The sequence below is a fragment of the Schistocerca gregaria genome, chromosome 1 (genome assembly GCF_023897955.1).
Source record: "Schistocerca gregaria isolate iqSchGreg1 chromosome 1, iqSchGreg1.2, whole genome shotgun sequence".
Taxonomy (NCBI): domain Eukaryota; kingdom Metazoa; phylum Arthropoda; class Insecta; order Orthoptera; family Acrididae; genus Schistocerca; species Schistocerca gregaria.
The window spans coordinates 1,201,436,662-1,201,453,823 of record NC_064920.1 but is presented as its reverse complement, the minus strand read 5'-3'; the positions used below and the strand labels follow the sequence as shown (position 1 = coordinate 1,201,453,823).

Genomic DNA, 17,162 nt, shown 5'->3' with positions numbered 1-17,162 from the left:
TACTGAATTGCTCTCATACCATAACGTAATTCACATTTGTTGCCACATTAAAATCTGTTTTCTTGTGGCTTGTTAAATTTGCCGTGATCTAGTCGATATGCCAGCCTTCAGTAATGAAGAAAAATTAGATATTATTTTAATTTAAAGTGAATGTCATAGAAATGCAACCACAGCTGTGATACTGTATGCTGAACATTACCCAGATCGTCAGTGTCTTCACATCAAACCATTGGCAACATCTGCAAGACACTCACGGAAACAGGAAGCTGGGCTCCCACAAAACGTTGACGTACAACGTCAGTGACTCGCAATGGAAACGAAATTGCTGTTCTGGCTGCTGCAGTGCACAATCCACAGGTGGGTGTACGAGAACCTGCGCGAGGTGTAGAAATAAGCCACAGTAGCATGTGCAGAGTCTTGCATCGGCATTGTTTCATCCGTTTCACATCCCACTGCACTAAGAACTGTATAGGAATGACTTTAGATCCCACATTGCATTCTGTCATTTTGCACTTCAGCAGCTGCAAGGTAATTCAGTATTCCTAAGCAATACGTTGTTTACGGACAAGGCTTCATTTACAAATCATGGTAGTGTGAATCTGCGGAACATGCACTACTGGTCCATGCAAAATCCCCACTGTATTCGCCAAGTTACTCATCAACAAAAGTGAGTGTCAAAGTTTGGTGCAGTACCATTGCTAACTGTATTGTACGTCCCTATTTTTACTGTGGAACATCAAATGGACAGCGATATGCTAATAGTGTCAAAGTTTGGTGCAGTACCATTGCTAACTGTATTGTACATCCCTATTTTTACTGTGGAACATCAAATAGACAGCGATATGCTAATTTCTTCAACACACACTGGAGCTCCTCTTGGGGGATCTAGGACTGTAAACTTGTCTATCAATGTTGTTCCAACATAATGCATGTTCCACACACAATGCAAAAGTTGCCAGAGACGTTCTAGAAGCAACATTTCCTAATAGGTGGGTGCAGCGGATAGGTACTGTGTGATGGCCAGGACAGTCCCCCGACTTGACGCCATCAGACTTCCTTCTCTGGGGTGCAGTGAGAGACAGAGTGTACCAAGAACCCTCAACAACAGTAGAGGATATGCAACATCATATTACTATGGTGTGTGCGGCAATATCTGTAGAAACTCTACAACCTGTGCAACACTCTCTTGTTGCCCATCTGCAAACATGTATTGATGCATACGAAAGGCACTTCAAACTTATGTTGACGTGACACAGTTTCATTGGTCAAGATGTGAGTGTTTTTTCTACGCTGGATGTAATGCACAACAATACAGTTTCTGTGGGTGACAGGGCGCTAGTAAATGTTTTTAGCGAAGTGAATTCAAGTTTGTTATCTCTTAACTGTAGCTCTAGTTGTCATAAGACCTGGCATTGTGGAATAGATGCTAAGTCCCAATCTAGACCTAGTGATGTATATAGTAATATGCCACTTACATTGTATACCCGTTCCTGTCGTAAAGTGAGTAATGATGAAAAAATACAAGTATGGATGAAAGGACTTGGTGTACCTTCTGAGAATGTAACTTTAACTGGTGATGTAACCTTGTACTATAATTATTAATAAAGTGTGATCTGTAGCGTCAGCCGCCAATTGCTAGACGTACATCTGGCGAACGGGCACTCAAGGATGCAACAACTTAAAAAAAAAAAGGGGGGGGGGGGAAGAAGAAGAAGAAGAAGAAGAAGAAGAAGAAGAAGAAGAAGAGAATCGAAAGCATAGTGCCGCACTGGCCGCTGAGCGCCTGCCAGGATGCGTGATGCAACCCGCTTGGGCCGGCTCGCCAGCGAGTACGCATGCTGTCAGTAATACAACAGCACTCTATTGCTCCTGTGCCGGCCCTAACAGCGGCTAAGTCCGTCATCAGCACTCTTATGTAAGTGTCTACTAGTGTAGATTCACAGGAAAAATTTTCAGTAAGGGTGAAGAAAGAACAGTTCACACTGCGTAAGACAAAGACCTCAGCCTGAAAGCATACAAGCTACAAGGAGAAATTAAAGAACAAAATGGATTCAACATAATGAGGCATAAACAGAAACATGAAATAACTTTTTTTTTTTAAATTCTATATCAGCTCTGGATTTACCTTATCATTGTTTGCTAACACTTTTTTTTAAAATAGAAATTACACTTTATCATCTCCATATACATCTCCTTTTGTTCTATTAACCATTTATTCGTGATCTATGTAGCTACAAATTCCTGAGGAAGAACGTACTAATCTTTAAATATATTATTTCTGTTCCTGCTAAAAGTAATTACAAATAATACATAATTGTCATCCACATTCTGGTCCTGATAACAATATTATTTACTTATTAAATGACAGTTTAGTTTTAAAAATTTAATTGTAAAAAGAATCTTCTAGAAAAAATAAACACTATGACTAACTCTGTGACTAGTGCCACTTAAACCAGCTAATTGTAAATAAAAATAAAACAGTAGAACTAAATTTTCACCATGCAAAAAATACAAATGTCCAACATCAAACATTCATGATGTATAACCTGTAGTGAATACGAAAGAAACTGAATTCTTTGACTGTTAGAGCTAAAGTAAGAAAGTGGAACATCCATGTGGCATTTGTTACCTCAAAGCTGATTACAGTCTGTTATGCCCCAAGGATCCTGAGAATTTTTCCTGCCAATTTCATTTTTCTTTTCTTTACCAAATGAATTGTTCACTAACTGTTGTCTTCTTTTATTGAAAACATTTCTACCCTGCCTCTACTATTTTCATTAATTATGATGCTTAAATAACAAACTTTATTAAGTTTTTTAAATTTTTAATGTCAATTGTCCTCATTTTTGCCTGTAATAATTGTGTTGCAACTATTAATTTTGTGTTCTAGGACTGTAAACTTGTCTATCAATGTTGTGCCAACATAACACATGTTCCACACACAATGCAAAAGTTGCCAGAGACGTTCTAGAAGCAACATTTCCTAATAGGTGGGTGCAGCGGATAGGTACTGTGTGATGGCCAGGACAGTCCCCCGACTTGACGCCATCAGACTTCCTTCTCTGGGGTGCAGTGAGAGACAGAGTGTACCAAGAACCCTCAACAACAGTAGAGGATATGCAACATCATATTACTACGGTGTGTGCGGCAATATCTGTAAAACTCTACAATCTGTGCAACACTCTCTTGTTGCCCATCTGCAATTGCTGAAATTTTTTAATGTATTTCTGCACATGTTTTCCACTTTCAGTTATTAATGCAATGTTGTCAGCATGTCTTATGCAGTGAATGGGTACCCTATTCACTTTAGCTCTACACATTTTCCCCTGAAAACCTCTGTAGGTTTTTTGACAAAATATTTCAACAAATAAGGTATTTTAGCTTTACATTGTTTTCCACTGTTTTCTATCCTGAGTTCCTCGATTAGATTACATTAATTATTCATTCCATAGACCCACAGAGAGGGGATCCTTCTGGGTGTGGAACATGTCAAATAAACACATTACAAAAATGAAATTAGAAAAACTTGAGTTTCATTAATTTTAAAGATCCTCAGTCAATAAACAGTAAAATTATGTACATGAATTAAAATTAAACTTCTAATATTTAGTGGTTTAATACTTACATCTGCTTTCATTAAATCCATCATTCACACAGTGGCTAGTTACTTGGCTATTACAAACAAGTAGAGTAAAAAATTAAAGTAAATTGTTTATTTCAATGATCCCCAGTTAAGAACAGTCAAATTATGTACAAGATTTAAAATTAAACTTCCACTATTTACAGACTTAAGACTTACATTTGCTCTCCATACACCCATCATTCATACATTAGGTAGTTACTTGGCTGTTACAACCATTGAAACATAATCAATAAAAGCGGATTGATGTTGGTTATCCCTGCCTGGTGTATCAAACATAATAAATAAACAAACAAACAATATGCAGAGCTTACCAATTCCAATACCAAACGTGGAAACAAGTTTCTTAATGAAATTCAGTGTATGTGGCGTAATAGTTGCTTCTTCCACATTAGCACTGTTTTCAAAAGCGATAGCAAGGCACTTCGCTAGCCCGAGACGTAGCTGCCTGAGGACTTCTTCATACCAGTTCTCTCGGAACCAGACCATCTGGGGGAGAAAAAAGAATTCTATGAGGCATCTAATATATTTTACGAGAATAATTTAAAAAACGGTTTAGGCCTTGCCCAATTTGAGCAGTGTCAAGAAACTAATAACAAAACCAAAATACATGTTCAAAAATTGATAACCCGCAATGAGCTGCTAACTGGAAGATAGGAGCAGTTAACTCTATTAATGACTCACTTCCAATTTTGTAAACACAATAAAAGCCACATTTTTTTCCAATTTGAAATTACTGATACAAACTGTCACACCTCTCCTTAACACATGGAAGAGCTATTCAGTTGCTCTGTCTCAAGCAGGAGACTTCACGCAGGCTTCCTATGTGTAGGTATCACTGAATATGAATCACTGACACGATTGAAATCAAATCTCATCAGATCAGAATCACACCGGGTCAAAAGTACTGAAATTAGGAACCTGTCTGCACCCTATCTTCAGCCAAAATAAAATGAATATTTATACATGAAAAATTGTTTAAAGAACAAATTAATTATCAGTCTTTACTGTCATTTTTACTGGATATTATTACAGGATAATTTCATGTCTGGCCCAGAACTCACTTTACAGTTTATAATGGCACAATAGCATATTTCCACGCCTTCTGATTGGGATTTTAAAGTCACCTCTTGTTTGCTCATTTAGTAAACTTGAAAATGTCTCTTAGTACACTATTTTTCCTCGTTTTGCCAATTACAACTATGAGATTAACACATGCGGTGTTTGTGAGTTCAACTTGAAAGATGTTATTATCCATTTTATCAGATTGCACCTGCTTGTTGTAAAAGTGTATTCAGCATATGGGGCATTAAAATAGTATTGCATATTTTGAGAGATATTCAGCATATGGGACATTAAAAACTATTGTATATTTTGAGAGATGGTAGTATGGACCAAAAAAAGACAAAAATGTCCAGTGCACATTGGCTCCAAAATGCTTATATCAAGAGCTATAAACATTTTGTTGATCTTCACTGCAGTGAAAACTTCTTTGCTATTACCAACAATGTACAGAATTCAGTAAAAATCTATTAGTGCTATTACTGCAAACCATGTTCACTGTTCTGGCTACATGCGACACATACATTCTAGTGAAACCCTACAATGTTATGCAACAACAATGGCAAAAAGTATAGCTGTCCTTCAAAGAAAAGTGTAAACTTAGTTCTTGAGCAGTTTCACACGTAATTGGCTTTTCCATGGAAAAGTAAGTGATTGACAGAAATTCAGCCAGGTAGCCTACAAGAAGTTCAGTGCACAGTAGTGAAATTTATAATCGTGCACATCACATCAGAAATATTCAGATGTTGCAATTTAATCTGTGCTGAAACTTCCTGGCAGATTAAAACTGTGTGCCCGACCGAGACTCGAACTCGGGACCTTTGCCTTTCGCGGGCAAGTGCTCTACCAACTGAGCTACCGAAGCACGACTCACGTCCGGTACTCACAGATTTACTTCTGCCAGAAGTAAATCTGTGAGTACCGGACGTGAGTCGTGCTTCGGTAGCTCAGTTGGTAGAGCACTTGCCCGCGAAAGGCAAAGGTCCCGAGTTCGAGTCTCGGTCGGGCACACAGTTTTAATCTGCCAGGAAGTTTCATAACAGCGCACACTCCGCTGCAGAGTGAAACTCTCATTCTGGAAACATCCCCCAGGCTGTGGCTAAGCCATGTCTCCGCAGTATCCTTTCTTTCAGGAGTGCTAGTTCTGCAAGGTTCGCAGAAGAGCTTCTGTAAAGTTTGGAAGGTAGGAGACGGATACTGGCAGAAGTAAATCTGTGAGTACCGGACGTGAGTCGTGCTTCGGTAGCTCAGTTGGTAGAGCACTTGCCCGCGAAAGGCAAAGGTCCCGAGTTCGAGTCTCGGTCGGGCACACAGTTTTAATCTGCCAGGAAGTTTCATAACAGCGCACACTCCGCTGCAGAGTGAAACTCTCATTCTTAATCTGTGCTCTTAGGACCTTGTCTAATCACACCACCCTCGAGAAAATGAACAAAAACTTTTTGACGGCCACTATTATATGTCAAAGATTAGCTTTTCTTGTAGTTGTATGACTGCATATTAATTTAAACCAATAACTTTTCTTAACTGTGTGTTCATGCTACTTAACAATGATGTTACTGCTGGCTGTCCTGCGGTCTGAATATCTGCTGTCACTGGCTGACGAAAGCAGGTCATAATCTACACTCCTGGAAATGGAAAAAAGAACACATTGACACCGTTGTGTCAGACCCACCATACTTGCTCCGGACACTGCGAGAGGGCTGTACAAGCAATGATCACACGCACGGCACAGCGGACACACCAGGAACCGCGGTGTTGGCCGTCAAATGGCACTAGCTGCGCAGCATTTGTGCACCGCCGCTGTCAGTGTCAGCCAGTTTGCCGTGGCATACGGAGCTTCATCACAGTCTTTAACACTGGTAGCATGCCGCGACAGCGTGGACGTGAACCGTATGTGCAGTTGACGGACTTAGAGCGAGAGCGTATAGTGGGCATGCGGGAGGCCGGGTGGACGTACCGCCGAATTGCTCAACACGTGGGGCGTGAGGTCTCCACAGTACATCGATGTTGTCACCAGTGGTCGGCGGAAGGTGCACGTGCCCGTCGACCTGGGACCGGACCGCAGCGACGCACGGATGCACGCCAAGACCGTAGGATCCTATGCAGTGCCGTAGGGGACCGCACCGCCACTTCCCAGCAAATTAGGGACACTGTTGCTCCTGGAGTATCGGCGAGGACCATTCGCAACCGTCTCCATGAAGCTGGGCTACGGTCCCGCACACCGTTAGGCCGTCTTCCGCTCACGCCGCAACATCGTGCAGCCCGCCTCCAGTGGCGTCGCGACAGGCGTGAATGGAGGGACGAATGGAGACGTGTCGTCTTCAGCGATGAGAGTCGCTTCTGCCTTGGTGCCAATGATGGTCGTATGCGTGTTTGGCACCGTGCAGGTGAGCGCCACAATCAGGACTGCATACGACCGAGGCACACAGGGCCAACACCCGGCATCATTGTGTGGGGAGCGATCTCCTACACTGGCCGTACACCTCTGGTGATCGTCGAGGGGACACTGAATAGTGCACGGTACATCCAAACCGTCATCGAACCCATCGTTCTACCATTCCTAGACCGGCAAGGGAACTTGCTGTTCCAACAGGACAATGCACGTCCGCATGTATCCCTTGCCACCCAAAGTGCTCTAGAAGGTGTAAGTCAACTACCCTGGCCAGCAAGATCTCCGGATCTGTCCCCCACTGAGCATGTTTGGGACTGGATGAAGCGTCGTCTCACGCGGTCTGCACGTCCAGCACGAACGCTGGTCCAACTGAGGCGCCAGGTGGAAATGACATGGCAAGCCGTTCCACAGGACTACATCCACCATCTCTACGATTGTCTCCATGAGAGAATAGCAGCCTGCATTGCTGCGAAAGGTGGATATACACTGTACTAGTGCCGACATTGTGCATGCTCTGTTGCTTGTGTCTATGTGCCTGTGGTTCTGTCAGTGTGATCATGTGATGTATCTGACCCCAGGAATGTGTCAATAAAGTTTCCCCTTCCTGGGACAATGAATTCACGGTGTTCTTATTTCAATTTCCAGGAGTGTAGATCCCACTGCTTCGGAAACTACCATGCTACATTTGGTGTAATGTTGCTGTACATCAAAGATCCTACTACAAAATGGTTATTTTTGTTTCACTTCTTAAAAGTGCAGGAAGTTGTATGCTGGAGTATAAAACCTTCACTAGTTTTAACTGGAAAGAGAGAGAGAGAGAGAGAGAGTGTGTGTGAGTGTGTGTGTGTGTGTGTGTGTGTGTGTGTGTGTGAGAGAGAGAGAGAGAGAGAGAGAGAGAGAGAGAGTTCTCTTTCTCTTGTTGGCGTATATAACCTTATCATTTTTTCTCTAGTGTTGTAGGTATGGACACCAATATTCTTCTCAAATTATGATGGATTACTTATGACTAACTTCACTATCAAATATTGGTATTTTGATGGTGCAGTTAAAATGCGTAACTACTCAAAGAGGTACCTATACGATGAACGTGGGTGGATATCACATAATTTGCTTTGTGCAATTCATACTTCCTTTCTAAGTGGCAAATTAGCCCAGAAAATGATTCCGTAACACATTACAGAATGGAAATGTGCAAAATGTATCACGAGGTTGCTTGGTTTGTTTCCAAGACTAGCAAAAATACAAATAGCAAAAGTAGCTGAACGAACTGTTTGAAAAGCTCCGTAAAATGCTTCTTCCAATGAAAGTTTTCCTCAATACATCATCCAAAAATTTGGAGCATTCTACCCTACTTACTGGTGATTATTCATTTGTTACATCAATAGTTGCTATGACTATTTGTTGTATAGAATTGAATACAATGTGTTCTCTCAAAATTTTGGGAGCGTCCATTTTCAGATAACCATTTAATATTTCTCTGAAAAACATAATGAATCATCTCTCTAATGGAATTTATCGTTAGTGTACTATCACCTGCAACAGTATCATTTATGCCTGTTTAATGTTAAGTGGAAGATCATTCATGTATACAGAGTTTCTGGATTAAACACATAACAACATAAAATGTAATAACTTCAGACATAATTGAGAGATTTATTGGTGACTTGGTTCTACAAGTATGGTAACCCAAAATGTTTTCTGTGTTTGCATTAGTAAGTGCATGAACATAATGGCTTTGCTCATGTAAACAAGTGTCAGTAGCGATGTGAACTCTACAGCAGAAGGTGTTCTAAGTGCTTTATCTCATGGAGATTAAGTCTGTTTCAATGGTACAATGTCATTTTTAGTGTACAAACTGTGACCAACTGAGGGTGGTAGCACTTATGTGCAGCTCATGATGCAGACCAGTGAAAGTCTGTCTTGAAGACTTGGCCAGACAGAACACAGCCTGGTGACATGTCTCAGGCTGTCGTGGATGTCCGGTCTTTACAAAGCAAGGAACACCGGTTTTTACAAAGCAAAGACCACCACACAGGCAAGAACTGGCCTTAGTGACTGGCTGTTGCTGTGTCAGCTGTTGCTGTAGAAGTGGCTGATACCTCATTAGCATCTCGCATATGCAGTGCGGTACAGAGCTGCCTCCCACCACAGCTGCAGCACAGAAGTCAAAAGTGCACATTATTTATGGCCTACGTCTGTGATACACATTGATAGAGCCCAAACACTTGTAGTATGCAGCAATGCCATTAAAACTGCCGACTGCCTGAAAAATGTGCTGACTTCAATAACGGCAGCAGGTGCCGCTGTAAAAACTGGTTCTCTGTTGTCTCTTTGCATGCGAAGTTCTGTGCTAGTTGTTTCTTACTTTTGTGTGTCTGTGCATTGAGTTTATTCACAAAATGTCTAGTGTTAAGAAGAGGAAAGCAGATGCTGAACGTCATCAATTCCAGGGGAATTGGACTGAGGATTACTTTCTTCACAATGTATAAAAATGAAGATTCACACAATCGCAGCTTTCGGCCATTAAGGTCTTTGTCAGCAGTAGACACACATACATACACGCGCGCACACATACTCCCGCAAGCACAACTTGCACACACATCCGCAGTCTCAGAGAGCTGAAACTACACTGTGATCAGCAGCACCAGTGCATGATGGGAGTAGTGACTGGGTGGGAGTAAGGAGGAGGCTGGGGCAGGGAGGGGGAGGGATAGTATGGTGGGAGTGGTGGACAGTGACGTGTTGCAGTTTAGACAGAGGGTAGGAGAGAAGGTGCGGAGGGGGGAGGGGTAAGTAGCGGAAAGGAGAGAAATAAAAATAAAAGAAAATAAATTAAAAGACTTGGTGTGGCGGTGAAATGACAGCTGTGTAGTGCTGGACTGGGAACAGGGAGGGGGATGGATGGGTGAGGACAGTGACTAACGAAGGTTGAGGCCACGAGGGTTACGTGAACGTAGGAAGTATTGCAGGAAAAGTTCCCACCTACACAATTCAGAAAAGCTGGTGTCGGTGGGAAGGATCCTTATGGCAAAGGCTGAGAAGCAGTCAATGAGATAAGGGGTATCATGTTTGGCAGCATGTTCAGCTACAGGGTGATCCGCTTGTTTTTTGGCCACAGTTTGTCGATGGCCGTTCATGCGGACAGACAGCTTGTTGGTTGTCATGCCTACATAGAATGCAGCACAGGGGTTGCATCTTAGCTTGTAGATCGGTTGACTGGTTTCACAGGTAGCCATGCCTTGGATGTGATAGGTAATGTTAGTGACCGGACTGGAGTAGGTGGCAGTAGTAGGATGTATGGGACAGATCTTGCATCTAGGTCTATTACAGTGGTATGAGCCATGAGCTAAGGGATTGGGAGCAGGGTTTGTGTAAGGATGGATGAGTATATTATGTAGGTTCAGTGAACAGCGGAATACCACGGTAGGAGGGGTGGGAAGGATAGTGGGTAGGACATTTCTTATTTCAGGGCACGACGAGAGGTAATCGAAACCCAGGTGGAGAATGTAATTCTGTTGCCCCAGTCCCGGATGGTACTGAGTTATGAGGGGAATGCTCCCCTGAGGCCGGACTGTGGGACTTTGGGAGGTGCTGGGAAACTGGAAAGATAAGGCACGGGAGATTTGTTTTTGTACAAGGATGGGAGATTAATTACGGTCAGTGAAGGCTTCAGTGAGACCCTTGGTATATCTAGAGAGGGACTGCTTAGCACTGCAGATGTGACGACCACAGGTGGCTAGGCTGTAAGGAAGGGACTTCTTGGTATGAAATGGTTGGCAGCTGTCGAAGTGGAGGTATTGCTGATGGTTAGTAAGTACTGATGTAGCCATCTCTGCGGCGGAGATCAACATCTAGGAAGGTGGCTTGTTGGGTTGAGTAGGACAAGGTGAGGCAAATGGGGAGAAGTAGTTGAGGTTCTGGAGGAATGTGAATAAGGTGTTCTCACCTTCAATCCAGATAGCAAAGATGCCCATCAATGAATATGAACCAGGCGAGGGATTTAGGATTCTGGGTTTTTAGGAAGGATTCCTCTAGATGGCCCATGAATAGGTTAGCATAGGATGGTGCCATGTGGGTGTCCATAGCCGTACTGCAGATTAGATTGCAGGTAATGTCTTCGAAGGAGAAGTAATTGTGGGTGAGGATATAGTTGGTCATGGAGACTAGAAAGGAGGTTGTTGGTTTGGAATCCATAGGGCATCCGGAAAGGTACTGTTCGATAGCAGTAAGGCCATGGGCATTAGGAATGTTAGTGTACAGGGAGGTGGGATCAACAGTGACGAGCAGGGCACCGTGTGGTAAAGGGAGAGGAACTGTGGAGAGTCAGTCAAGGAAATAGTTGATACCTTTTATATAGGAGGATAGGTTCTGGGTACTAGGTTGAACATGTTGGTCTACGAGAGCAGAGATTCTCTCAGTGAGGCCACAGTAACCGGTCACAATGGGGCATTCTGGGTGGTTGGGTTTATGAACTTCAGGAAGCATGTAGAAGGTGGGAGTGTGGGGTGTGGTAGGGGTAAGTAGAGATATGGACTCTGGGGAGAGGTTCTGGGATGGGCCTAAGATTTTGAGTAGTAACTGGAGATCCTGCTGGATTGCTGGAATGGGATCACTGTGGTATGGTTTGTAAGTGGAAGTATCTGACAGCTGACGGAGTCCTTCTGCCGCGTAATCCTTGTGGTTCATAACTACGGTGGTGGAGCCTTTGTCTGCAGGTAGGATTATAAGATTGGGATCAGTTTTTAGATGGTGGAATGCGGTTCTTACTGCGGATGTTAGTATGCTTGTTGAGGGATTTGGGGAATGATGGTGAGGATAAGAAATTCTGGAAAGTTAACAGAGGGTGGTTTGGAGGCAGTGGGTGTGGATCAAGGTCGGATGGAGGCATGAACTGAGTTAGGCAAGGTTCAATGTTGGTCTTTGGTTGAGTCTGATTGGTTGGGTTGGTGGCGAAAAAGTGTTTCCACTGTAGGGACCGGGAGAAGGAGAGAAGTTCTTTAACCAGTCCTGCATGGTTGAATTTGGGAGTGGGGCAAAAGGTGAGGCCTTTGGAGGAAAGGTTCATGACTGTGTTGCAGGTCTGTTTAGGATTTGACTTCTGTGTGGTGGTGGGAGGGATGTCTGGAGGGTGGGGTAAGTGTAGTAGGTCTGCGAGACAAGGTTTGTCAGCTATGAGGGGGCATGGGGGAGGTTTGGAGGTTGTAGAAGTGGTGACAGTGGTACTCCTAGGCGGGAATAGGAAGTGAGCAGGATGGTGAGCTTTTCGAGGTGGTATTGTGCATGTTGCTCAAGTTCCTGTAGGGGAAGAGATTCAATGTATGTTATGGGTTCCAGGAATCTGGGATTACATAGCAGGAGAATTATGAGGATGGAGAGAAGGTACTGCAAGGAGGATTGGGATTGGTTGATATGGTTTTGCAGGACTATGTTGGTGAGGGGGTAAGGATTGGTGGAATCTAAACAGGTGGAGGTCATTGTGAAAAGAGGGGTGGTAACCAGAGATGGGTAATTTGATGGTAAGGCCATTAGGAGGGATTTCATGAGCCAAGCAACAACGCAGGAACGGTGTGTGGGACTGGGATCTGGCTAGGGATAAGGAAACTTTTCTGTATTGACGCAGATGGAAGGAGCAAGGATCCATGGTGGTGCAAAAATGTGAAAAAATATGTAAGAAAGTAGAATTACGCACGAAAAATTACACAAAAATATACTCAAATACGTGTGAAAAGTAAGAAATGGATAACAGGGGGGGAAAAGAGATGAAATCTGAGGAAGACGACATTAGCGGAATGTGAAAACGCACTAAAATTGGTGAGAAGTCGCGAAGGTCAAAGTAGAGAATAACTAATCATTAATAAATATATTAGTGTGGGTAGCAGGTTTGAGGGTGGATAAGCATGGAGAAGGGGCACGGCAGATGTGACTGGATGAAGTGGATTTACAAACAGGGATAGAAGGGAGAAAGTGTGGGAGGTGGGGAGGGGTTCGTAGTTAAAAGATGTAAGATTGTGTGGCACCGGAAAAGCGCATGATACAACATGCAAAAATATGGGAACTGACACAGGGAGTGTGATCAGTTGGAAGGTATAGGCTTAATTATATCGGCATGAGTAATGTGGGACATAAGATGCTGCACCAATAATCAGCACGTTGGTGACGCCGTCTGTTGCACGCGGCCGAGTTTGGCTCGTAAGTAGTATGCGCAGTGCAGTTAGTAAGGCAACAAGAAAAACACAGGAAAGAAAAAGAAAGAACGATGGACATTGAGAATAGCGACACAAAAAAAAAGTTGTTACAAAAGAAAACAGCACAGGGTTAGGGTCGATGAAAAGTGGTCAGGCAAAAATCAAACAATGGAAAATCCATGATGGAATGTAACAATACAAGAGAAGGAAAGTTGCTATTCACCATATAGCGGAGATGCTGAGCCGCGATAGGCACAATTAAAAGATTCACACAATCATAGCTTTCGGCCATTAAGGCCTTTGTCAGCAGCACGTCATGTACGTGCATCAATTTCATTACGTCCGACACACTAAATCACCGCCAATTCAAACAGCATTTGGATGAAACTTCCTGGCAGATTAAAACTGTGTGCCGGACTGAGATTTGAACTCGGGACCTTTGCCTTTCGCGGGCAAGTGCTCTACCTACTGAGCTACCCAAGCACGACTCACGCCCTCTCCTCACAGCTTTACTTCTGTCCGTACCTCATCTCCTACCTTCCAAACTTTACAGAAGCTCTCCTGCAAACCTTGCAGAACTAGCACTCCTGAAAGAATGGATATTGTGGAGACATGGCTTATCCACAGCCTGGGGGATGTTTCTAGAATGAAATTTTCACTCTACAGCAGAGTGTGCGCTGATATGAAACTTCCTGGCAGATAAAAACTGTGTGCCAGACCGAGACTCGAACTCGGGACATTTGCCTTTCGCGGGAAAGTGCTCTACCAACTGAGCTACCCAAGCACAACTCATGCCCCGTCTCGAGTCTCGGTCCGACACACAGTGTTAATCTGCCAGGAAGTTTCATATCAGCGCACACTCCGCTGTAGAGTGAAAATTTCATGTGCTCCGAACATGAAGATTTGGCTTACCTTTGCAAAGTGAGATCGCTGAGCAAAAGGCTGAAGTGATTTCATGATCTTCGACAAGCAGATTTTATGGCTATCAACAGAAAACCATTGGCTGAAGTAAATGATCCCCAATGGATTTGTAATTTAGCATTTCCGGTTGACATCACAGCTCATTTAAATAGCTTAAACCACAAACTCCAGAAACAAGGGCAGTTAATTCATTCACAAATTATATAGGCATCTGAAAGCTTTCAAAGTTGCGCTTGTGGGAAATGTAGATGAAAGCTGTAAACTGTTAGTATTTTCCTACAGTGTCAGCTCCTGAAAATATTGATTATGTTACTTATGCTGATGAACTGAAATCATTATTAATGCTTTTTACGACAAGGTTTTCTGATTTCAGACATGCAGACAGCATGTTTCCTAACCCAATAATGTGATGTAGAAAAGACCCCAGAAAACCTTCATATGGAACTTACTGAACTTCAGAATATTTATCTTTAAAATCAAATTATGGAGAAGTGAACCTGTTCAAATTTTACAGAACTTACTTGATGGAAGAAAAACATCCACAAATTAGATCATGTGCAAGAAGGAAAATTTGTCTTTTTGGAATGACATTGAAGTATGAACATTTTTTTTTCTCTTATGAAAACAAATAAATGCAACACTTGCACACGGTTAACAAACAAAAACCTGCAAAATACCTTAAGACTCAATATCAGTGACATAAATTCGGATCGGGGTCACGGACTTTTACCTGCCTCGGGATGACTGGGTGTTTGTTTTGTCCTCACCATTTGGTCGTCATTCATGAAAGTGGCGGGACTGAGCAAAGGTTGGGCATTTGTAGAGCGTTGATAACCTCACAGTTGAGTGCCCCCTCAAACCAATCATCATCATCATCATCATCATCATCATCATAAATTCAGATACAAACAATCTTGTTTTAGAAACTCAAACTCAGAGCTCAGATTAATCTGCTGTTGAATATTTTTTTTAAATCAATAAACCACTGTAAATACATTTATTAAGTATAACTTTTCAGCTTTCTAATGGCTGATGGCAAACTTAGTGTGTTCAGCGAACTGAATTTAGACAGTCGCCATATGGACCTGGTTCTGTGCACTAAAGTGTTGAGTACAGCTTTCTGTACACCGTGTGTCCCAGCATGCTGTCTATGTTTCTTGTGATCAGGATATCCACAAAGGGTAAGCTTCTGTTCTCTTCTATCTTCTTGATAAATCTGGTATTTCCATGTATACCATTGAGGTGTTGATGGAACTCTAGCAGTTTGTCCCTGTCAAGTGGCCAAAATACAAAAGTATCATCAACGTACCTGTAGAAGGCTTTTGGCTCGTGTTTAGCAGTGTCCAGTGCTAGCTTTTTGAAGTGCTCCATGTATAGGTCGGCTATGCCTGGTGCTAGGGAGCAGCCCATAGCCACACCACCTATCTGTTCGTAGAACTTCCCACCACATTTGAAATACATGGTGGTCAGCACATGGCAAAAGGGCTTGATGATATCCTCCTAAAGGTGTTCTTCGAGTAAAGTCAGGGGGTCTTCTATTGGTACTCATTTGAATATGGATGTCACATGAAGCTGACTAGTAGGTCTTCATTTTCCAGCCTCCTACTCTGTAGTACCTTCACAAACTCAGCGGAGTTTTCCACATGGTGTCGAGCAGACAGAGACGGACGCCAGGACACAAACCCCGCACACGCGTCCCCCCAACCACCAACCACTCCAGGTGCATCGGGCGATTCCGCGGGCGAGTGAAAGGTCGGTGGCAGGGAAGCAGAGAGCGGTCCAGCAGAGGCATCAGCCTGCGACTGACGATATCCCGACACTTGCCTGAAGATGACGGAGACGCATTCCATCGAAACATTGCTATGAGACGATGATGCTACTCGGCTGACAACCCGTGAAGACTTTATATATGAAATTCGTCGGAAAGTCTGCACTCCCATATAACAAAGTCGCCATGCTTCACATTGGTTTCTGTACAATCATGTTATCTTGAAAAGTTTTATTTTGGGATATGAGTTGTTATGATAAATTGCAAGGAACCAAGATGCCAAGTTAAAAGAACGGCACGAAAATAAATACAAACATATGAAGATGGGGTGTTGTGTATTGATACACTCAAAGGCGGCAAAATTCCACCTTATTCGCTGGGAAAGCTGCTGTCATGACAGGTGCATTTCCTTTCAGCTGTATGCTGAGTTTTTGTATTTCACTATGTATGATAATATTCACATTCTTGTGTAGAGGTGAGTCCAAATACATTACCTGCAAACTTGCACATCACAGAAGCCTTCTTATTGACTGTACAGTCTGTAAAACCTTTCCTGTCATGGTGTGAGCTGTTTCGGCCCTTATGTGCAGTGTGTACAACATACAATTAGTGTGTACCATTAGCAAGACTCATTGTCATGTTTCTTGTTTCACATGCAGTTTTAATTTTATTCTTTTCATTACTAATTTCTGTGAACTTTTGCACAATTCTGGACATTTTAATGACTTTCCTCAAAGTACTACAATATTTTTTGTGGTCCAGAATTAATGTTGGATATTTGATTCCTTCTAACCTTTATATAGAGTTATTTCTTTCTCTTACACAAAATTAATTCCCTTACTTCTTTATAGTTTACTTATTATTGACTCAAGTTTACTATAGACCAAATAGAATTTGATGTTGTAATTTCTTTCTATTTATACCTCACCCCATACTTACTTTTAAAACATTGTATCCTGTTCTGATTAATAAGACTCCCAGCTCCGTATGAACCTGCCTCAGGACTGTAATGTGCCACATTGTCTATTTCCATTAATTGTGCATCATGATCAGATTACCCATTCACAAATAGGTACACATTAATTGTTTCAGCCTACATACTGTCTACAAAAACGTTATCAATCAATGTTCTACAACCTTCCTACATGTGAGCTGGAAAATTAACTACTGAAATTAAATTTAAAAGCCCGAATA

The 17,162-nt window shown here is 42.5% G+C and overlaps 1 protein-coding gene across 4 annotated transcripts in view; it reads right to left on the bottom strand.

Annotated features, from left to right (window-relative positions):
• The window catches only part of LOC126284735 (transformation/transcription domain-associated protein), a 392,578-nt gene that overhangs the window by 44,823 nt on the left and 330,593 nt on the right, over positions 1-17,162 (bottom strand). For all 4 annotated transcript variants that reach the window (XM_049983877.1, XM_049983882.1, XM_049983889.1 and 1 more), the window contains one exon: positions 3,955-4,129. In XM_049983877.1, the coding sequence (XP_049839834.1) occupies positions 3,955-4,129 (175 nt within the window). The remainder of the gene's footprint in view (positions 1-3,954; positions 4,130-17,162) is intronic.